Below are 24599 nucleotides of genomic sequence, written 5' to 3' on the forward strand. Positions count from 1 at the left end.
ATTCGAGATTCGCCTGGAGTCTCAGGGGAGAAGGCCACTAAGTCCCCCTTCTTGGTCCCCCACCATCCTCGAGTGTAAGTCTCACACCCCCACTTAGCGCAGTAGAAGGTCTCAGGACCTCCGCACTCCCGTGTCCTCTTACCTCCGGGACAAGTATACCAATCAGAGTGTCTGCAGGGTGGGTATGAGTTGTGGGGAGTCCGCTCAGTATGCTCCCAGGAGTCCTTAGCCAGTTGACAAAGGTCGAAAGTCAAAGGGGGCCACCAGGTTCCTTCAGCATGCTTACCATTAGCTAGGACTTGAGACCAGCCCGTCTCTAAATTAGTTATTATCCAGGACATATTATATACCTGGTGGGGGCTAGCCCCCAGACTCGCCCCACCCCTAGTCCATAAGACAGTTAAGAGCAACAATGTGAAAATCTTAGCTTTAGGGGGTTTTGAGTGCGTTGAGCCTTCCATGTCTGGGGCGCGATGTTGTGATCTGCCGTTTCCTCAGGTCGGGCTGCCTTGGCATGAGATGCGTGGATCCAAGCCGCAATTCCGTCTACCTTCAAGGCTGTCGGGGTAGTCAGGAGAACTGTATAGGGCCCTTTCCACCGAGGCTCGAGATTCTTGGTCTGATGTCTGCGCACCCACACGGTGTCTCCGATCTGGAACGGGTGCGGCACCGTCGGTTGTTCAAGCCTGTCTTGGTAGGCCGCGGCTAGAGGTTTCCAGATGTCTCTCTGCACGATTTGTAGGGCCTGAAGATGTGCTGCCAAGGAAGGGCTATTAGCGAATTCAGCGATGTTTGAATCAAAGAAATTGATAAATGGGGGTGGGGTCCCGTATACTATTTCAAAGGGAGTCAGGCCATGGGAGCCTGGTGTATTCCGGGCCCGGTATAGGACTAGGGGTAGTAGGGACACCCAATCCTTTGAGCCAGTTGCAAGCGTTAATTTAGATAAAGTCTCCTTAATTGTTCTATTCATGCGCTCTACCTGTCCTGAACTTTGGGGTCTATAAGCACAATGTAACTTCCAATCAATCCCCAATAACTTGGCCACCAACTGACTTACCTGGGAGACGAAAGCGGGCCCGTTATCTGACCCCAATACTTGGGGCATTCCATACCTGGGGAAGATTTCTTCGAGGAGCTTCTTGGTCACCACCTTGGCCGTTTCATGTTTCGTGGGGAAAGCCTCTACCCATCCGGAGAAGGTATCTATGAACACTAAGAGGTATTTGTGTCCGTACATACCAGGCTTGATTTCAGTGAAGTCAATTTCCCAGTGGGTACCAGGCCGATGTCCTCGGGGACGGACTCCTTGTCCAATTTTAGCTTTTCCTGGGTTTACCTGAGCACAGGCCCTGCAGCTTTCAGTCACCTCCCTCAAGGCCTGATCTCGTCCCAGGAGGTAGGTGTCAATCTCTTCTCGTCTTAAGAGGGTCTTCATCTTCTTGAGTCCCAGGTGTGTTAATTTATGTAGGTAGGAGATTAATTCAAAGGTCATCTTTGTAGGCATAACTGTTTTCCCTGTGTAGACCCACCGTTTTAGTTGTGGGCACCAAACGGCCCCCATTTTCTGTAGGAGCTTTGTGTCCTCCGTGGTGTAGAGCCAACCGGTCTGTTCCGGCTGTGGAGACGTGGGTTGATCTTGGTCTTTTAAGGACAGAACTTGGGTGCCCATGGCGGCCTCACGCGCTGAGACATCAGCTAGCCGATTTCCCCGTGCCTCGGGGCTGTGTCCCTTCTGATGCCCTGGGCAATGTATAATGCTCAGTCTTTTTGGTAGGAACAGAGCTGCCAGGAGGGCCAGAATTTCAGTCTTGTTCTTAATGTCCTTACCCTCAGATGTGAGCAGCCCTCTTCTCCGGTAGATCTCTCCATGGATGTGTGCTGTAGCAAAGGCGTAGCGGCTGTCTGTATATACATTCAGCCTCTTACCTTCTGCCGTTTTGAGCGCCTGGGTTAAGGCAATGAGTTCAGCCCGCTGTGCGGAGGTACCAACAGGCAAGGCACTTGCCCAGATCACTTTGTCCTCCGTAGTGACCGCGGCTCCAGCTTTCCGTTCCCCGTTCACCAAGTAGCTGCTACCATCGGTATACCACGTATGGTCAGCATCCTGGAGAGGTCGGTCCGATAGGTCTGGTCTGGTTCCATGTACTTCTGCAAGGATCTGCAGACAGTCGTGCTGTTCTGCCTCCTCTGGCAAAGGAAGCAGAGTGGCTGGGTTGAGAGCGACCACGGGCCCAAACTGGACCCATTCCGCATCCAGTAGCAAGGCTTGGTAGTGGGTCATGCGGGAATTAGAGAGCCAGCGGTCAGGGGGCTGTTTTATCAAAGCCTCCACTGCATGGGGTGCCAGGATGGTGAGTGGCTGCCCCAAGGTCAACTTCCCAGCGTCTTTAGTTAGGACGGCAATGGCTGCCACCATTCTCAGGCATGGTGGCCAACCGGAGGCCACAGGGTCTAATTTCTTAGACAGGTAGGCTACCTGGCACTTCCAGGGTCCCAGTCTTTGTGTTAGGACCCCCTTAGCATACCCTTGCTTCTCATCCACAAATAGTTCGAAGGGCTTGGTGATGTCTGGGAGACCCAAGGCAGGGGAGGACAGCAAGGCCCGTTTAATGTTATCAAATGCCTCCTGTTGTTCTGCCCCCCACTGGAAGAGCACCCCCTGTTTAGTGAGAGGGTACAAGGGGGCTGCCATCTCGGCAAACCCAGGAATCCAGAGGCGGCAGAATCCCGCCGTTCCTAGGAATTCCCGTAGCTGTCGGCCATTTCTTGGGGCTGGGATGTTGGCCACGGTCTGTTTCCTAGCCGGAGTCAGCCATCGCTGTCCGTCCCTTAGTTGATAGCCTAAATAAGTAACCTGGGTCTGGCAAATTTGAGCCTTTCTGGCAGAAGCTCGATAGCCCAATCGCCCCAAAGTCTGCAAGAGGGATTCTGTTCCCTGGTGGCATGCTGTCTCAGAAGTGGCCCCTAGAAGAAGGTCATCAACAAACTGAAGAAGTATAAGAGTGGGATGCTGGACTCGAAAGTCAGCCAAGTCCCGGTGTAAGGCCTCATCAAAGAGCGTTGGGCTGTTTTTGAAACCCTGTGGTAACCTTGTCCAAGTCAACTGTCCCGAAAGCCCCATTTCAGAGTCTTTCCACTCAAAAGCAAATAAGGGCTGGCTTTCTGGGCTCAGCCGGAGGCAGAAGAAAGCATCCTTCAGATCTAAGACCGTATACCAAGTATGGGTGGGAGGCAGGGTGCTGAGTAGGTTATAAGGGTTTGGGACAGTTGGATGAATATCTTCTACTCTTTTGTTGACCTCTCTCAAATCTTGTACCGGCCTATAGTCTCCAGTGCCGGGCTTCTTAACAGGTAGCAGAGGCGTATTCCAGGGTGACCGGCAAGGGACTAGGATGCCTTGGTCTAAGAGCCTCCTGATATGTGGCTTTATGCCCTGATAAGCTTCCCATGACATGGGGTACTGTTTAATGGAGACAGGAGTCGCGGTGGCCTTTAACTGGATAATTAGGGGAGGCTGTTGGAGCGCCAACCCCATCCCGCCAGTCTCCGCCCAGGCCAGTGGGAATTTCGTGACCCAAGAGTCTATTTCTGGAGATTTTGGCTTGTCCTGTTCTGGTTCATATAATCTATATTCATCTTCTAACTGAAGGGTTAAAATCTGAAGAGGAATACCGCGGGGCCCGGTTACTCGGGTCCCTCCTTCTTCAAAATGGATCTGAGCTTTTAATTTGGTAAGCAAGTCACGGCCCAGCAGAGGGTATGGGCAGTCCGGAACATGTAAGAAGGAATGGGTCACCTTACCAGTAGCCAGCTGAACCCGTCGATCTGTAGTCCAACGGTATCTCTTGCTGCCAGTGGCTCCTTGTACCCAGGCCGTCCGGTCGCTGAGTTGTCCAGGGGCCTGGGTGAGGACTGAGTGCTGGGCTCCTGTGTCCACCAGAAAGGTGACTGGCTGCCCCCCAACTTCAAGAGTTATCCTGGGCTCAGGGGGGGGGCTCCTGGCCCTGACCTCCCTAATCTTTATCTAGGGCCAAGAGGGAGGTCTGTGGGCGGGGTCTTCGGAGCCCGCTGGGTTTCTTAGGGCAATCTCTGGCCCAGTGTCCTCTTTCTTTGCAATACGCACATTGATCCTTATCTAGCTTTGGCCCCTTTCGAACTCCCACCCTCTCTCCCCTTTTCTCTTGACCCTGAACTACGGCGGCCAAGATTCGACTCAACTCTCTGCTTCTTTTTCGGTCTCTCTCATCCTTTTCTCTACGTACTCTATCTTCCTTTTCTTCTTGTGTCTCTCTCTTGTTATAAATTCTTTCTGCCTCCTTAAGTAAATCCTGCAGTGTATACCCTTGTAAATTTTCTAGTCTCTGTAGCTTGGCCCTGATATCTGGTGCTGCCTGCCAGATGAAGGACATGGAGACATTTGTCATTTGTCCTGGATCATCTGGATCATAAGGGGTATACATGCGATAAGCTTCCTTAAGTCTCTCTAGGAAGGCTGAGGGAGTCTCCGCAGCCTCTTGTACCACTTGTTTCACCTGAGCCAAATTGGTGGGGCGTCGTGCCGCCCCTCGGAGACCCGCTAGGAGCAACTGGCGATAAAGGCGTAGGTGTCTCCTACCTTCAGCCGTGGTGAAATCCCAATCAGGTCTCGTAAGTGGGAATGCGTCATCGATCTCTTCCGGGAGCAAGGTGGGGTGTCCATTGTCCCCCAAAACATGTTTCCTGGCCTCTAAGAGCACTCTCTGCTTCTCCTCAGAGGTCAGGAGGGCCTGTAAAAGTTGCTGTATATCATCCCAAGTGGGCTGATGGGTAAGCAAGACAGATTCTATCAGGTTGGTGAGAGCCACCGGATCCTTAGAAAAGGGGGGGTTGTGTTGTTTCCAGTTATATATGTCGGCCGCTGAGAACGGCCAGTATTGCATCTGGCCGCCAGCCCCTTGTCTAAGCGGAAAGGCCTGGGAGGTGGAGTCTGGCGTCACCTCGCGTCGTCCCCGAAGTCTTCCAGCCACAGGGGAAGGGGCCGCCTCGAGTCGAGGTCTAGCAGGCGGCTCCACTTCCTCTTCTCTTGGCGGGGCTGTAGGTACAGGGTACGGAGGAGGTTCTTCCAACAGGAGATCTATAAGGGGGGAATTTGGGTCCTCTGGGAGGACAGGTTTCGGGGGAGGGACTTTGGGAGACTCTTCCTTAGTTAGAGCAGGATAGAGAGAGGAAGAAGCAACCAAAGGGTCAGGTGGGCTCGGGGAAACAGGTTTAGGGGAAACAGGAAGCCAATTCGGGTCCACAAAGGGTTCTGCCCAAGGAGGAGGGCTAAATGCCAAGCTCTCCCAGGTGACAATGTAGGCCACCTGGTCAGGGTGTCCGTACGGCTTCTGGCGGAAAATCAGGTCCTTAACCTGCAAAATAGTGGTCTTGTTAAAAGTGCCGTTCACCGGCCATCCTACATCGTAAGTGGGCCACTCGGACGTGCAGAGGGTCTGCCATTTTCCTTTCTTGATCTCGACCGACTGATCACGTGCTCGGTCTCGGACGTCCTTCCAATGGTCTAGAGTGAGACTCAAGGGGGTTGTTAGCGATTGTCCCATGGTAGCTTCAAAGAAAATTAGGGCACAAATTAGACAGACAAATCCAACGATCAGACAAATAACAGACAGACGCACCGCGCGGCTTCGACGTAAAACCCAAAACAAAGAGTCAGATGGAGGTGCCGAGGGTCCTGGACCCTCTCCTCCAACCAAAACCACGTATCCCTCTGATACGGGCTGAGCCCCAAAGAACCGGGCTCCAGACACCCTTGGAACGTCTTCCAGGGCTGCGGGGGGGAGAAGTCCGAGCTCGTCAGCTCCTTCTCTGACCCGCCCAAACGGAGGCGCTGAGGGTCCTGAACCCTGAGACACCGAAGGCCCTGGGCCTTCTCCTCCGACCAAAACCCAGATCTGAGTCCAAAACTGAGAGGAACTGAACACGCGCACAGGACAAGACAAGACAAGACAGGGTAAGACACGACAGATGCCGGCCGGCTTACCTCCCAGTGGGTGGTCGGTGATCTCTGGGCGGAGGATCTCCAGATCCCGGACGAGCCCCCAAAATGAAAAGACCTCCGGAGAGGACCTTTCCCTCAGGAGGAGACCCCCAAGCGCCCAATGACCGAGCCGAGGCCACTCGGATGCAATCAGCAAGAGGGTTTATTGGAAAACACAGGTACCTGCGGGCACACAGTCTCTTCGGAGGACTTGCGCGCCCAGCAGCTCCAGCATGGGGCTTTTATAGGGTTTGGGGAAGCAGAAGCGGGCATACAGAAGCAGATGCATAGTTACGGGGATTGGTGGATTTAAACGAGGCATATAGACATGTTCACATATGATTGGTTATTTCACAAGATGAGGTAATAAGGTATAGCTACACACATTGGCAGGTTTGAATCATATTCGAATGAGGTTGTAACATGGTAAGAGTACGTGCGGGCTGGGACGTCCTGAATGTCGGGGGGGGGGGAGGGGCTAGGGACTTATCCCTTCCTACCAGATCCGGTACTCCTAGTCTGTTCTGTATTCCTTTCCTTTTATGGTCTGTTAGTTTTAACGGTGACTCGGCCCTAGGTATCTGGGCGTGCCTGGGCTTGTTCAAGCCTGTTGCAACTCTGAGTTAAGACTCATGGGGTGGGTCTTTCATAGAGAAGCCCACAACAGTCTGTAAATAATCAGACATAGGACCCAGACACCCCAGCCCTGGCCAATGGCCTTTCTGATTCTAACTATATGCAGACATTTTTATGATACATATTAATCACACACATGTGAGCAGGTCCAGTAGCAATCTGTCACAGACAGAATCAGAAGAACCTCTTGGTGGAGCCAGAATAAGGAGAAAAATGCAATGAATAACATGAAAGTCATCGTGTTTCAGGTGAGGTTTGTTAAATATCTAAACCAGCCTGCCCTGTGGGGTTAAGGTGAGCAAACCTAAACCTGTTTAGATCCCAGACAACCATTGTTCTGGGACTAGATCTATTGTTCTGCATGTGCAAGTCTTTGAATGGTAGAGATCAAAATGATTTAAATGATAGAGATCTCCATTTGCCTCCATTTCTACTCACTGAATACTATTCAAAGTGCCAGGAAGTTCTCCATTGATTGGCATTTTGGATATCTTAAATACTCAGAGCTTGTGAGATTCCTAATAGCCTTCAGCCCACCACTCCCACAAAATAGGTGAGCACTGCATTGTTTCAGTTGCTGCTGCTACTCCTGGCTTCACAGAAGTCTACCCCATGCTGCCTCTGCCTCATGAGCTCAGTACTTTGACCATCTAGATGGTCTTCTTAGCCAGCAGTCAGAGAAGATCCAACCTCACTCTCGGTGTTCTATGGCTTATGTCTGAAATGCTCTTATTCATATAAGCTGTCTTACTTAGGGTTTTATTGCTGTGAAAAGACACCATGATCAAGGCAACTGTTATATACAAAAACAATTAACTGGGGCTGGCTCACAGTTATAGAGATATTGTCATCATTATGGTGGGAAGCATGGCAGTGTGCAAGTGGATTTTATGTTGGCAGCACTGAGAGTTCTACATCTTGATCCTCAGGCAGCAGAAGGGGACTAGATTCCACACTGGGAGGAGTTTGAGAACAGGAGACCTCAAAGCCCACCCTCACAGTGACATACTTCCTCCAACAAGGCCACACCTCCTAATAATACCACTCTCTATGGGTCAAGCATTCATACACATAATCTACAGGGTCAAACCTATTCAAATCACCACCTAAACAATTCAGAAGGACAAATAAATACCAGCACAGCAGGCCTTCTCCTTTGAGCCTGCCTTTCTTATCCTCCAGATTAGTAATGGTCAAGAGCAAAAGGCATACCCTAAATATGAACTACACAGCAAATGTAAAAATTTATAGTATGTGTATTAAAACAGTAAAAAAGATGAAATTTGATTTTAATGATATATTTTATTTATTTCAATACATCTAAACTTTATTGCTTAAATGTGTAATCAATATAAATACTAAAATTAGACACTTTGCATTCTTTCTGTTCTGTGAAATCCCTCCACCCAACGCCAGGTCATCAAGCAATGTACATCTGTAACTTTATTTAAAACAGAAACAAAACCACAGGATTTTCCTTTCCTTCTGGGTTACTTTCTTTAACATAGGTCAAAAGTCCCTTAGCCATTTTTTTTAATTCGAGTACAGTTCGCTTTTGCACTTCACATCTATCTTCTTTCGACCCTCAAAATGTTATCATCTTAGAAAAAGAACAGAGATATTGCAGGTACAGAGCACCAAAGAGACATATGAAAAGTAGCGTCTGCCAAACATCACTGAATCCCAGCTAAGTTATAGGTATAACGCATGTTTGCTGGGATCTTGATCTTTAGAATGCTGGAGCTTTTCTCCAAAGGACTCCACTACTCGAGTGTCAGAACAAAGAAGGCTGATGTTTGGTTGGATGCTGGCAGAACATGTCAAGGAGTCTAAAGAGCAGAAAGTGTTGACAGGGAGTGATCCAGCTGATGATGCCTGGGACACACTAATGAAGTGAGATGTTCAGAGCAATAAAAACAAAATTGAATCTTTCAGGAATATGAGCCAAGTCTTGTAGCCAATCCATCTCTTATTTACAGAAATCAATAACTCAACACATTATATGTTGAGTGTTCTGGAGTGTGCTACAGAGAACACAAATAACACTTTTCCCCTCAAGGAGCTTACCACCTAGCTGGGGAAATAGAATTAGTGGGCAAATCAATACATGTTGCACAAAGAGAAAATGTGATTGTATTGTATGACATGAATTTCAAATATTTTAGAAATATAATAAATATAAGAACTTGGATAGCATATTCTTCCATCCTAAACACATAGGCAGGATGACTGCTGTCTGAATGACTTTACGATGACTCCTACTCACAACTACTACCAGGTGATGGTCGTACAAGCAGACAGCATATGATGTTTCCCTCTGTCCTTGTGGGAACAGCGGGACTCTGATGTTCATCAGATGGGAAGAATAAGGTCAATAAGGAACAAACACAAGTTCACATTTTCACATTCAGTACCTGTGGCCTATCCTCACAGAGGAAAAACAAACCATAAACTAACACAGATTAGAAAGGGGTGCCTTTACCACATAAACATGAATGGCAAAGGGGTACCTAGAAGTATTATATAAAGACAAAATAACTATGCAATAGATAGGTAGATAGATTTGTAATAAGATCGATAGATAGATAGATAGATAGATAGATAGATAGATAGATAGACAGATAATAGATATATGATGAATGATAGATACATAGATAAATACATAGATAGATGATAGATAGATAGATAGATAGATAGATAGATAGATAGATAGATAGACAGATAGATGATAGAAGAAAGAAAGAAAGAAAGAAAGAAAGAAAGAAAGAAAGAAAGAAAGAAAGGAAGAAAGAAAGAAGGAAAGAGGAAGGAAGGGAGAGAGAGGGAGAGAGAGAAAGGGAGGGAGGGGAGGAGGGAGAGAATATAAAGGATTCTATGAAAATATTCAAATTATTTTACTTTGTGAAATTGTCATCTGCAATTTCATTTAGTTAACCATGAAGATTTTAAGCCACATTTTAAGACATAAAATGTGGTACGCTGTGTTTTCCTACAGAGATGCATTGTTAACAAAACGTGTATCAGCTTTTTAGAAGGATAACATTAAGGTGTCCCAAGATGGTGTGATCATTATTTATTCATTGTATTATAGTAGCTGTATTTCCTCTAGGGACTGTAGGCATCAAAGGATGAGGACAAATTCTAGGATCCTCTCCCACTGAAATGTAAGCCAATTGTGGGGCTGTTCTCAAAAGGGATTTTAATATCATTCTGCAACATTTTGAACAGAGACTTACATTAGAACCCTTTAATATGCATTTAATAGAAATGTACAGAGTATGTATGGTGATAATGATTAAACATCATAGCTGCAGTGGCAGAAGGAATTGGGGGTGTAGTTGTTAGTTAAAGTGCCTTCCATGCAAGTCTGAGAAGCTGACTCTTGATTCCCCAAAATCTATGTAAGGCTAGATATGTTAAATCACATCTGTAATCCCTGCACACCTATAGTAAGATGTGAGGAGAGAAACAGGAGAATCCTTGGAAACTCCTGGTTCAGTTTGTCTGACATATACAACAGCAAACAACAAAAGATATGGGCTCAGGCAAGGTGGACGGTTGGGACTGACATCGACTGTTGCCTTCCAACCTCCAGATACACATGATATACAGGAGCACCTGCACTCACAAAAATAAGCACATGCACACACACACACACACACACACACACACACACACACACACATAGGATGGGCAGACAGAGACAGATAGACAGAAAGACAGACAAATAAAGACAAAGATGAGAGACAGAAAGACTGAGTTTTTTTAAGCTTATCCCTGTAGTCCTGGTCATTAGAGGAACTTGTGTGATCTTGGTGCTGACTTTATTGCACTAAAACACAAAGCTTCCCCAGGAAGGGTTAGAGCCAGGACTTTCAGGACAAACTACAGGGGGTCTGACTCACCCCCTAACAGACCTTTCCCAGAACAATCTTTACTTCGATCTGACCATGCCTTGGCCCCAGCTAGCAGCGATGTAGTGCCTTCTAGAGTGGAAAGTACACAGTAACTGACTCGATGGCACCATTTCCACCTTCTACATGGGAAGAGTTTTCATTTTTCACCTTCTTGCTACACTCTCCCATCCCCTTTTTCCAAGTATGTCCCAATTGAAACATATTTTCAAAAGAGTAAGCAACAAATTACAACAAACCTAGACTTTTATATTAGCCTAATAAAATGTTAATAATTTTCTGGACTAGGAGAGCTTTGTGGAATGGATTTAGGAAGTCAAAGTAATAATTTTTACTGATTGATTACTTCATCTGGTCAGTAAATGAATGGGGCAAAAAACAAAGATAAATCTGAGGTTCCAGGAGAAGGGTATATATTCTCACTTCATCAAATATTCCATGAGTACTTACTGTATGGATTATACTCTTCTGACCTGCAGAAAAGGTCTCTGATTTTATAGCTGATAGACTATGCTTAAGATATTGAAGAAGAAATCAAGAAGAGTAATAACCTATGCCATGAAATATATGCCAAGAACTTTGTTGTGATCAAATATGTATTGTCTTGTCAGTCTTCACATTATTCTATACTCATTTCATGAACCAGATTCTAAGGCTAGATTGTATAACTTGCCCAAGAATTGCTAGTGAAATACCACACAATTGATATGAGGGGAGGTAAATTTTATTTGTTCAGCTTAATTTTGAGAAGATTGGGAGATATACAGGGAAAATTATTTCATAGGGTACCAGGTAATGTGCCTGCTCTGCATTACTGTAATGAAATAATTGCACTGGTGACAAGACTCAGTGGGTAAGGTGATTGCCACCAAGCCTGTGACCTGAGATCAGTTCTCAGAACCCATAGTAGAAGGAGAAAAACTGCCCTATAAATTTTCTGCTGAACTCCACAAGCATGTGTCATGCCATGCGTGAATGCCCTTAAAATTACATTAATTAAAATGTAATAAAAATTTCAAAAAGAAGTACTTGAAGCTGGGTAACATTATAAGAAAAAGACATTTCTTTTGGCATATACTTTTGGAAAGGTGCAAATTAGAGCAACCCTACTGGCTTGGGTTTCCAGTGAAGGATCTTATAATAAATAGCATTGCCCTTCAAAGAGACCAAATATCAAGAGAGTCAGTAGAGGCAACAGTACAGTAGAGAAAGCATTTAGGAGAGAAGAAAAGGCTAAGACAGAGGATTATGGAATCCCAGAGCAGGCAAACTAAAAAGCAAATGCTTCATGTCAGAATGCTCTTATCATGTGATCCTAATACCTGACAGAAATAACATAAGAGAAGAAGGATTTATTTTGGGCCATGCCATGGATTCTAAGACATTACTCCACCATGACAAACACAGCAGCTGAGAGCAGCCAAGAGGAAACAGGAGACTGCTGATGCTAGGCTAGCTTTTTCATTTCTCTCCTTTACTGACATCTAGGCCACTAGGCCAAAGGATGGGGCTACAATATGCGGGGTGAGTCTTCCCTCCTTGGTTAACCCTCTCTAAAAATTCTCTCAAAAACATGAACAACCTCATACATGATTCTAAGCCTAATTGAATTCACAGTCAAACTGTCAGAGGCTGTACAGACAGCTCAGCTGTTAGAAACACTTGTTGCTCTTGCAGAAAATCCGGGTTTGATTTCCTGCACCCATGTGGCTCACACTCACCTATAACCCCAGTTACAGGGGATTTCTGATACCCTCTCCTGATTTTTACCATGCCAGACGTGCAAGTAGTATGCAAGCATACATGCAGGCAATACACTCATACATAAAAATGGAGGCATAAATGAAGAGAACTGCTAATTTAAAAAGTACTAACATGGTTCTAGCCACAATTTAAGTCTGTCTTCAAATGCTATTCTATGGTTTTCCATACACACACACACACACACACACACACACACACAAACACACACACACACACACACACACAGAGGGGTGGAGGTAGGTGGATGGAAGTGGGTCATGAAATCATTGTGGTTCAGAGATAAAATCTTTCAGGCTCAAGTATTAAAACTTCGGTCTGTTTTAGGGGGTAAATGTTAGGTAGTAGGGGAAGCCAGATGGTAGACACATGTTCTTGGAAGCTGTACCTTATGCCTTATGTTTTCCATCTCCCTCTAATCCCTGGGTACCACAAAGTAAGAAATCTTGTTTCCTTCATATCTTCCTCCATAAAGTTCTGTCTCTCGACCCAAGAACAATGATGCCAGCAGACCATGGAATAAGTCCCTCTAATTTTTATCCAAATAAATCTATCTTCCTCTTTAAGTTATTCTGTATCATACATTTTGTCAATGATATAAAACTAACTAACATGGTAATTGTGGAGGATTCCATGCACACCATCTACAGAATAAGCCAGTGGGCTAGACACCCGATGCTACAGTTCAAGTCTGGAGGATGTCCATGGTCTCTAAGACCCAACACATTATAATAAGCAATATGATTTACTCAAAGTCCATAGATTCCAGTGCAAATCTCATCAAATATGCTCTTACTGATATATTCAGAAAGACTGACCACATAAGATGGCCCAGTTAAGTGCCAATAAAATTAATGATTTCAAATGCAACATAAATTACTTTAAACTCAGTATTCTGCAGCAAACTGCATGCATGTCTATGTGTTAGCCTCCTGCTCAGGCTAGGTATGAGATGCTTACAGAAATTCTGGACATTCATCTACAACAAATTCAGAAGCAAAGGAAAATTGGTTCCAAAAGGAATCCCTAAAATAAGAACAAGGATTTCTGAAAGTCCTAGTTGACTTTCTGTCACCAAATTGGCCGTAAGTTAATTCTTAAGCCAATGACTGCCACAAGACAGGGAAGTGCCTTTTATTAAGCTCACAGAGCTGCCATCAACATGATAGATAAATGGTGTCTCACTCATGTGGATCTCAGGAGGAATGTAGACTTGCTAAAAATATGAGGACCTTGTCTCAAACGTATACTATGGTGTTGGGAACAATTAAACCAAAATAGTTTGAGCTAAGAACGCAAAGTGAATGCCACAGTAGCATAATTTTTATAATATTATTTTGCAAAATAAGCTTAAAAAAATCAGTACAGAGTCTAGATCTGTCCTCTTTTCTGCTGAGCAGAAAGTTGAACATAAGCAGCATGAACTGTATTTGCCTCGGAGGAATGTGTTTGTGGACAAAGCAAGGGCTTAATGCATTAGGAATGAAGTATAAGAAATAACTTCCCAACTATAAACATACCTCATATCCAAGCTATTCCATGACTCCATTACTATCAAAGGAGCTGAGAAGTGGAAAAATCATAACTTTGGATTTTAAAATAAGAAAGTCATCAAACACACTTGAGTAGCTGCCCAAACTTAGACCATGTTAGCCTCTTAATGTCTTAAGGTTTTTTTTCCAAAAAAAAAAAAAATGCATATACAAACCCTTCAGAGGAGTCTGGTGAAAGTGGCAGTAAAATCCTCTCTTTATAGCTGAAGATGATGAAAAGCTCTGGATAGGGATGGTAGCGGCAGATGCATAAGCATACAAATACACTTCGTGCCACGAAACGATAAACTTACCCTAGCTATTAAACCGCTATGCCCTGTGCAACTTTTAGCCACACATGGCCAGTAGAAAAGCTGAGATAAGTGAGGTTAAGAAGAGCTGGTGAGTGACAAGCTGTGATCTGAATCAAGGCACAAGCAACTAGGTTCTGGATTCTAGTTATTATCATCCATCAAATTACACATCTGCTCACCTGTATATTGCTCACCTGATAAACATACATCCCATACATATGTATAGCCATAGTTGGTAACCTATGCTTTTAAGAGATATTCATGGAAGTTGATTTTTAAAAACAATTTACATTTTGATGAACTGAAAGCTAGTGTTTATATTTTCAACCAAAGACCATTAATGTTTCATTCCAACCTAGTTAAAGGACTCTAGAGTAGACTTCAGTAGTTAAATCTATCCTCTCCAGTGAGGCCTGGAAAGTATTTACTAATCATCTAAGTGAGAATCCCAGAAGTCGCACTATAGTGAAACAACTCCCTCAAGGTTCACACCCCATTACCCTGTAAGTGCTGCTATTATATTTTCCTCAAGTGGATCCCAAATATAACTCCTCCTATGTGTGCCTAGACCTCCATCCTACTCTGCTTCTTGTGTGGCAACCTAATATTTAGGATCGCCCTGGTCTCTCCTGGTCTTACAAATGTATCCCCTATAAGGTCATCAAGATAATCACTGTTGGATAAAGGTCTAAACATGTTATAGGGGCCTACAAAGAAGTTGCAGTAAGAAAAGGAGAGGTGTATTTGAGAAATATTAACATCTCCCTGCCCAGTGTGTGTGTGTGTGTGTGTGTGTGTGTGTGTGTGTGTGTGAGAGAGAGAGAGAGAGAGAGAGAGAGAGAAAGAGATAACATGCACATATGTTCATGAAGAAGCCTGAGAAAGACACTGATGATCTGTTATATTATTCTCCTTATTATTCCTTGGATTCAGTGTCCCTCGCCAAGCCTGTAGATAAGCTGGCAGCCAAAGAACCCTGGCTCAACCCAAAAAAAAAAAAAAAAACAGGATTAGGAATGTTTTCTGATTCCACGTGATTACGAATTTGCCCATCTTCAAAAAAAGGAGTCAAAGAAGGCTACGGACCACCAGAAGCCTGTTCTGACTGTAAACAAATAATTTAAGACCATCTAAGATTGCTTTGATCCTCATTTCACCAAAATGGCACAAAGTATTATCTTGGAGATTTAAAGAAAGAGAGAGGGAGAGAACAGAGGAAAGCAAGTTATACCAATAGCAGTAAGAACCACTACTGTCTATGGGCCATTAACTGTGTATCCAGCCATCATTGCATGTATCATCAAATTTAGTCTTCCAGCAACCCTACAAGGTAGATAAGAAAAAATGAGGGTTGGATCCTAAAATGGTTTGTTCAGACACAGTGAATGGGTACTGGATTTGGACCACATGAAAGCCTTCCATAGACCTTAATACCCCATTCACTCCAGATGGCATTGGTAATTCTCACAAATCAAACAGCATAACCCCAATACCATGGAAATACATCCAAGATGTGGCTCTCTGGACCAAGCTCCCCTTCTGTGGATTGCCATCTATATGCAGGTGAGGGCAGTGGATAAAGAAAGCAGACTGAGAGTTTTAAAGATGGGACCAATAAGGATACACAGGGAGAAGGAAGGTAGATGGAGGAAGAGAAGGATGAATCCAATCCATGTGCTTTAAATAGCCGCAGGTAGCCATCACAGAAGGGATGGAATAATACAGGACAATTTGTCCCATCTAGGTGGGCAGCTTATATCAATATTAATTAGCTCTGAGTTCATTGTGTGGGCATTTTGTGGGTTGAGAAATTACTGATATAAGTCTGACTGATAAATTACAAGCCTCTATAGTTTTGATTTTCCCAGGTTACAGGGATTTGTGACAGCTAACCACAGTGGGCAGATGGCTGGGCATTTGAGCAAGATCCAAAGCAAGAGAATGGCTGAGTCGGGTGGCTGCTGCACTGGGACCATGGGAACCTTGGGGGCAAGGAAACCACATTATTAGAGCATAGCCAGTGACAGCATGGGTTGTTTCTTTATATATTTCACACAACACTTTATAGTTGCCACACAGACTTTTTCCTTGCTGTTGAGATGCTTATCATTCCTTATAACAGAAGGTGTACAATTCAGGTCCCTTAAAGACCAGAAGGCCTACAATAGCTTCCTTATTCACAGACCCAGAGATAAGCCTTCTTTCCAAAAGACTGAGGGAATCCTCAGAAGTCCCAAAAGACAAAATAAAAGGAGTAATGTGGGTAGAGAGAACCACTGGCTGCAAGCTGTGATGTCTCTTCCACCTGGGTCTGAGTCTATGCAGGTCTCTGTAAAGCCAGGGGTCTGAGAGAAGAGACCAATGTACTTAGCCCAAGTCTTCAAATGCCCATGAAGACACTGAACAGCTGAAATTTGTTACTTAATGGGGAGTTGGATACAGGCTGTGTTCCTACAAACTATTTCTTAGCTTACCTGTGTCTCAATTTCCTCATTGTATACAGATCAATAGGTCATTAAAGAGAACTGAGCACAGTTTTTATTGCAAAAGTAATGAGCACATAACAGCATAAGAGACAGTCATTCTGCTTTAGAACACTGTTCACAAAATCACTTTATTTGAAACTAGCCTAGCAACACTGATTGGGATCAGAGTGTAATTAGAGGAAAGAGTGAATGTTTTGTGCATTACATTCATAACGAACCTTCTTGTATTAAAGGTTCTGAGAGTTTTCTCTATATTAATAAATAGAATCCCTCCTAAAATCATTCGACCACTGAGATATGTTTTAATCTTAAAACATCAAGTTCCATCTACCAAGCACCTATGTGGAGACAGACTGCTTTAGAAATCATATTTTTAAAGGAGATTTTCATTCTTTTCTACAAGTGCCGGAAAGAAATCCATTCTTTCATTTTATCTATATTACTTTTATCCAAGGCACCTAAAAACTATCAAGAGATAAATTGTCAGCTATTGAGACAGGCAGGCAGATCTGATCCTCATATTACCAACTCCCAACTGCCAGGAGACAGGATCAGATACAGGAGAAGACTGAAAACAACAATCAAAGCCGCAGAGAAGACACCGACACATATTTAATCCTCTCGAGAGACAATAGCAGGCACTGGCCCTCATTCTCTACATTTCCAACCTGTTTCATGCTCGTAAGAGACACAGGAAAATGGGATTGGAAAAGGGAGCCCACTGGGCCCAAAAGTGATTCACATCACTCTCTCTTCAAGACTTCGTTTTTTTCTGAAATGAGCCTAACATTATTTTAGCTAGATAAGAGTTTAAATAGCAAACAGAATAGGATATAGTTAGTGAGTTCTATACTGAACTGAAGCATTTAGAATATATGTATTCTGGTTCACAACTACATGGACCTTAACACGTATCTACTGCAACCTCTCATTCTCAACATGGTGGTTTATCCAAGCTCACATAGTTCGTTTCTGTGAACCGTGACCCTATCTCCAGACTTTTAATACAAATGTGTTTTCGCTGTTCCTCAAATATCTGCACCATCTTCCCTTTGTTTAATATCTAGTGAGAATGGAATTAAGCTGAATACAGCCCTGGATCTCGAAGGTAAATATGAAACACTCTTATCTACTATATTCAGGTTTAAAGGAAGTTCTGGCTAATCAGAGTATCTGTCTCACGGAAATTAAAAAATTCTCTCCACATAAAGGTCAGAGAGTCCTGATATATGCCCCACATAGATTAATGACTTCCAAATCATGTGAAAGCAACACAGTTCACCTTTGAAACTGGGCTGGACACAATTTCCTCTGCCTTTAATGACTTTGGATTCCCACATTGCTTCGAGGCAACCATGCTGAATATCAATCATCAACACACTAAGGACATAAACTTACAGAGATTACACTGTGTGCAGGGTTGGTTAACAGAGACCTGGGTTAATGGAAATCCAGGTTGCAAATGAGCATGCATAGAGATTTATGACCAGTTTCCAGGAACTCAGTCGTTTAGAAGCTCTGCACTTTTGCTTTCTTTTTTAAATAGAGGCTAATGCTTCAGATTATACTAATTTTTAGAGCTCAAAGGTAGCATCTTGAAGCAGAAATGCAATCTGGATGGTTCCTAGAACCCTAAGACTTTAATGAAATTTGCATGGCAATGAATCTCAATTTACCCTTGAATTGACAAGAACAGAGAGGCCTAAAGAATAAGCAGACTTTACCCAATCAGAGGCAGAGTAGAAACTGAACTGAGGCCCCAAACTCCTTACATTGATTCCTTCTTTCCTCCCTATATTGGGCTCCTCCCTTCCAGAGGACGCAAAATACTACATTTGAATTTTCACTTGTTACCCAGGAGGGCCAGAGGGATGCTCCCTAGAAGTACAGATAGAGAGATTGGGAGAAGAATCAATCTTGATGACAACTGTCACAGGGAACAAGGAAAGTACCTGTTTTAGAGAATGAAAAGTCCACCCTGGATTACCACTGGCCTGTAGGTCCAGGAAGTTCTGGTAGTGAATGGAGCCGAAGCCACAGCTTTTAAGGACTGGTAACCATCTGGTTCTCAAAGGCCTGCTGCCATTTCACAGTTTGCTTTCACACTCAATAAAGACAGCATTGAACCTATTTCCTTCGCCCAAGTGCGGATGGCTTCAGCATTCTCTGTTAGAGTTGGAGCCAAAAAAAAAAAATCAACCCCATTATTTTTCAAATAAGAAACTTAGAATTTACCTGTAATTTTTCCTCAGCCACACTGTTTCCATCCAGAATACCTACTGTTTTCTGTCCCTGTTAAACTAAATCCTACCTGCCATATCCACAGTTCCAATTCTCATTATTTCAGATAAATTATATCAATGGCACTTCTTGTCACTGACTGCCAAAATTTTCATGCAGAATAAAATTTTAGTAATCTACTCCCTTTGTCTTTCTACTGGCGCGTGCACACACACACACACACACACACACACACACACACACACACACACACACACAGTTATACTCCAGGAATATCTAGCTGTTTATGCTGTCATGATGAACTTCAGTTCTCATTCTGGTAACCCTTTCTTTCCCCTCCTTCCCCAATTATTTTACTTGTATTTTACTATCTCCCATTCACTACTGAAGACTCAAAGGGTCATCTCAGCAAGAATCTTTATCTGAGCACTACATGTCCCTTAAGATATGATAAATCCCAATCCTTCACAATGCCAGATTGCCATGAACTTAAACCTGTTATAACATCTACTACCTTACTATGTGATAACCACTCAAGTATCAATATCCCATTGAATACAAAACATTATGTGAGAGAGGTCAAGATATATCCTATTTCATTGATCCAGAATTCACATTACTAGGTTTGTTAAATCTTGATTAATGAATAATCCAATTAATTTTTCCTTTTTTTCCTTTTTTGGTTTTTTTTTCTTTTTCTTTTTTTCAGAGCTGGGGACCGAACCCAGGACCTTGTGCTTGCTAGGTAAGCGCTATACCACTGAGCTAAATCCCCAATCCACAATTAATTTTCAATTCATGGTCCAGTTCTGGGCACAGAACCCTTGACAATGACAAGAGCCAGAAGTAGCAGGCACTCAGCACTGACCACATGCATCATTTCTTCTTCCTGTTGGAAATAAGATGCTATGTTTTTTTTTTCTTTCTTCTTGGCACTGAGAGCTTTGTTCAGCTACAAATGCAGCTAAACCATAAGAATGTCACAGAACTGCCTGAGGATCCAGCTATACCTCTCTTGGACATATACCCAAAAGATGCCCCAACATATAAAAAAGACACGTGCTCCACTATGTTCATAGCAGCCTTATTTATAATAGCCAGAAGCTGGAAAGAACCCAGATGCCCTTCAACAGAGGAATGGATACAGAAAATGTGGTACATCTACACAATGGAATATTACTCAGCTATCAAAAACAATGACTTTATGAAATTCGTAGGCAAATGGATGGAACTGGAAAATATCATCCTGAGTAAGGTAACCCAATCACAGCAAAACACACATGGTATGCACTCATTGATAAGTGGCTATTAGCCCAAATGCTTGAATTACCCTAGATGCCTAGAACACATCAAACTCAAGACGGATGATCAAAATGTGAACGCTTCACTCTTTCTTTAAAAGGGGAACAAGAATACCCTTGGCAGGGAATAGAGAGGCAAAGATTAAAACAGAGACAGAAGGAACACCCATTCAGAGCCTGCCCCACATGTGGCCCATACATATACAGCCACCCAATTAGACAAGATGGATGAAGCAAAGAAGTGCAGGCCGACAGGAGCCGGATGTAGATCTCTCCTGAGAGACACAGCCAGAATACAGCAAATACAGAGGCGAATGCCAGCAGCAAACCACTGAACTGAGAACAGGTCCCCCGTTGAAGGAATCAGAGAAAGAACTGGAAGAGCTTGAAGGGGCTCGAGACCCCAAAAGTACAACAATGTCAAGCAACCAGAGCTTCCAGGGACTAAGCCACTACCTAAAGACTATACATGGACTGACCCTGGACTCTGACCCCATAGGTAGCAATGAACATCTTAGTAAGAGCACCAGTGGAAGGGGAAGCCCTGGGTCCTGCTAAGACTGAACCCCCAGTGAATGTGATTGTTGGGGGGAGGGCGGCAATCAGGGAGGGTGGGGAGGGGAACACTCATAAACAAGGGGAGGGAGAGGGGCTAGGGGGATGTTGGCCCGTAAACGGGGAAAGGGAATAACACTCGAAATGTAAATAAGAAATACTCAAGTTAATAAAAAAAAATACTAAATACAAAAAAAAAAAGAATGTCACAGAAATGAGAAGACTTGTAAGTGTTTGATTGTGCAGTATCTACAGATTGTGTCTGTAGATGAGACTGCTTTCTATCCTCACACAATTTCAGCAAGGTGGTTGGAGTCAGTGTTGTGACCATTTTTCCAGATAAGACTGACAAACTGCTATGTACACTATAATCCAAAGAGTAGCTAAGATGATGACTTGAACCCTGCTATTTCTGATTCTCTGCATCTCATAAGAAAGTTTTATTATGTATAGAATCCTGATCAATCTTGTCTTTTCATAGGATATTGACTAGACTGTTCTGAAGCTCAGGGCATCCCAGAAGTATTCTCTCCACCCACCCTACAACCTCAGACAAGTAGCAGATGCTGCCAGGAGAAAATTACATCTAAGTCGTCTTGTTAAACAGAGGTGTATGGCAGGTCATAACTTGTGTGACAGGTCAATCTTATCCAATGATCCAGAACAGAAATTTATGAATGATGAAGAGATTCTCAGGTCTCAACCATGGGCTATTAATTAAAAGCAGTCTTGACATGACAATGTTCCAACTGCATGCCCAGATGTGTGCACATACATGTGCACACATACACATACACACACACACATATACAGACACACACACAGTATAATTTTTATTTACTTTATGCTATGTTCTTTGTAGGCTTTTCTAAATGTGTTAACTTATTATTCCCCATCACTTGACTAAAAGACAGTTGGTCTGTCTCAACATTTAACATCTCAGCAGAAACAGGAGAGAATAGTGACTTGAGTTTACATGATGAGCTGTGCACTTGTGAATATGTGACGGCTGAATCATGTAACAGAATTCTGTTTTCTCCATAGCCTAGTTCCTTGATGGGTACTTGATGTTGCTGCCTCAATTTTTTTCTTCCTGTAAAATGGTTACATTATTTAGAATTTTATCACATAGCTTTATTATTTTCTAGGACTTCGTCTGTGTTTTCAGGTAGTAATTGGGGCAGAGAAGGAGTACAGAAGGTATTTGAGCTATGAGTGTATCAGAAGCAACTCACAACACTTGTGTCCCCTTCCAAGGGTGAGTACTAATTATATACCCACATCCTTAAATGGCAAGGGGAAGAAACAAGGTCTGCAAGCACATCAAGGAAGAAAGAGCAGAACTATATCATTGTGGAGAGGGGGCAGCCCAAATATACATTCCATACAGTTTCACAGTGGTGATTAAACGGACAAGATAGTTTATATAAAGTATCAAAGCATGCAGTAAGCATTGATTACAGTAATCCTTGACTTATCATCTAGGGCCTCTTCCTTAACTGTTACAGCATATTTCTTCCTTGAATTTACTATGCCAATGGCACGAAACACTTCACTTCAAAATCTGACAGTACGATCAGTGGATATTGAATAATTAGCACAACTGATCAAGTCTATGATAAAATCAATTTCTCATCACTGAAATAATAAATATTTATTCTCTCATTTTATTGGCCAATGCTTATTAAACGTCAGGTCCAAATACTCCTTAACGGAGATCACAGAGAGCCTTGAGCACGGCACAGCGGTACTTTACTGTTCTAATCGCAGGTTTGATGCAGTAGTGTTGCTGGATTCCTGAAGAAAATGTGCAGTGTTTGTCAACGGAAAAGGCTGTCTGAGACTGAAGCCTACTGTCTAGCAGAGTCGGCTCCAGAGCATCAGCCAACTCTCTCTAGACGCCTCACAGTAATGAAAATCATTGCGCTACATGCACTCTGTAACAGATTTGATGGCCTTGGCCTCCAAGGATATCCATGCAAGCATACACAAACCCATACAGACACACACATCTACACATAATTGAAAATAAAAATAAATGTTTAAAGGGGACTAAGAATATTTATAAAGCAAAGATAGGTTGCCCCAGTTTTTCTTTTCACTCATAGATGAGGAATGATATCAAACAAAATCATTTCACTCTACAAATCTACCACGTGTCACACATGTCACTCCCAACACTGTACATGCAAGAAAATGTTACTTCTACCCACTAATAAAAATCTATAGATAACATTTTTCTGATGTCTTAATGTTTAGAGTAAGAGCCTCAAAGAAACCTTTAAAAGTTTTCATAAAAGTGAAGTGGCCCTATCTCCAGAATAATTGCCCTCCCAGTAAATATCTATGGAAATACCTATGGAAAATAGACCTAAAGTAATTCCAGCCACCATTCTCTCCTGTCTACTGCAGGCCCACTAGCTGCATCCTGACACCTCCAGATCTAGACTACTTCCTAGAAAGTACTGTCTGCATTTTTCACAGCCTTCCTCGGGATATTATTGGAATCCTACTTTTTGCCCAACACTTTGCTCACTGGAATATGAATTCAGAATTAGAAATTATACTATTTAGCTCTTTATATTATTCCACGCTGTTCATGCTTCCCTCTCTTGTCACCTAGGTCTGTAGTGCCATGTTTTGATTTCTGGAAGCAGTCATTCTTGGGGAGACAACCAAAGGTCTTGGGAAGAGGGTCCCTGGCCCTGTCACTGCCCATCTATGTGAGTCTAGAAGAGAATCTATTTGTTTGACAATTTTTTGCCAGGTTAGTAAATCTTATGAATATATTAAAATTATCTTTAAATTATAATAAAATGTCAATGTAAATGTGGAAATTAAAATTAAATGATGCTGAGAGCAGATGTGCCTGTGTGGGCTTGAGGTTCAGGTAGGAAATCTCTTTACTTTCCACTGACTTCCTTACCTCTTTGTTCTCTCTTCTGAACATCGCTATAGCCATATTTAAATTCTTTGTCTGGATGTTCTTCGACGTCATTCTCCTCGGGGTCTACTATAACTAAGGGGATCAGTTTTAGAGGAACTATGTCATCTTGGATTTTCATGCTTCTGTTTTTGTGCTGAGCTTTCTGCATTTGGAGTTGGCTGGCTAACAGTATATGTGGGGCCTCAAACTGATGTCCTGGAGATTGTTTGCTTGCAAGGCCCTGAGCTAGGGGTATGAACAGAGTTCATCTACCTTACCTGATGGCACTGGGAGCTAAGCAGAAAGAAAGGAGAAGGAGGAGGGGGCTCTCATCAAACCCTTCCTTGTATGCAGTAATTCTGAGTTGCATTGTCCTAACACTATCTTAAAAGTAATGTCATTTTTAATTTAAAATGTTTTCAATATTCATGCAATTAGAACTCTTAGGGTTCCGTGAACTCTAAGAGAAATCTAGAAATACTAAACTAATCCTGACTGGGAGTCAGCACACATCACACCACACATTATCACAAACACATACTTCTGGGGTGTCTTTTTTTTTTTTTTTGTACTCATAGGCCCCGGTCCAGACCTGTGCAGGCTCTGTTCTTACTGCCTCAGTCTCTGTAAGTTTATTAACTTGAGTATTTCTTATTTACATTTCGAGTGTTATTCCCTTTCCCGGTTTACGGGCCAACATCTCCCTATCCCCCCCTCCCCTTCTTTGTGGGTGTTCCCCTCCCCATCCTCCCCCCATTACCTCCCTCCCCTCAAAAATCTAGTTTACTGGGGGTTCAGTCTTAGCCGGACCCAGGGCTTCCCCTTCCACTGGTGCTCTTACTAGGATATTCATTGCTACCTATGAGGTTGGAGCCCAGGGTCAGTCCATGTATAGTCTTTAGGTAGTGACTTAG

At 43.3% G+C, this 24599-nt stretch overlaps 1 protein-coding gene across 1 annotated transcript; it reads right to left on the reverse strand.

The window, feature by feature from the left end:
* Positions 1 to 552: 552 nt before the first annotated feature.
* On the reverse strand, positions 553 to 23824 carry LOC134481688 (uncharacterized). Its single transcript, XM_063273718.1, has 3 exons — positions 23686 to 23824; positions 1116 to 4026; positions 553 to 756 (listed from the first exon to the last, which is right to left on the reverse strand). The coding sequence occupies exons 1-3, from the start codon at positions 23822 to 23824 to the stop codon at positions 681 to 683; spliced, it is 3126 nt and encodes a 1041-aa protein (XP_063129788.1). The 3' UTR covers positions 553 to 680.
* Between the last annotated feature and the right edge of the window lie 775 nt (positions 23825 to 24599).

The sequence above is a fragment of the Rattus norvegicus genome, chromosome 14 (assembly GCF_036323735.1).
Source record: "Rattus norvegicus strain BN/NHsdMcwi chromosome 14, GRCr8, whole genome shotgun sequence".
Lineage (NCBI taxonomy): Eukaryota > Metazoa > Chordata > Mammalia > Rodentia > Muridae > Rattus > Rattus norvegicus.

What these genes read in the sequence shown, in the direction of transcription:
- LOC134481688 (XM_063273718.1), bottom strand. Translation starts at nt 23,824, where the DNA reads ATGAAAATCCAAGATGACATAGTTCCTCTAAAACTGATCCCCTTAGTT. An exon ending in TCAGAAGAGAGAACAAAGAG is followed by an intron (nt 4,027 to 23,685) that starts GTAAGGAAGTCA and finishes CTTGGCCCTAGA; the next exon opens with TAAAGATTAGGGAGGTCAGG. An exon ending in CTCGAAGAAATCTTCCCCAG is followed by an intron (nt 757 to 1,115) that starts GTATGGAATGCC and finishes CTTCCTTGGCAG; the next exon opens with CACATCTTCAGGCCCTACAA.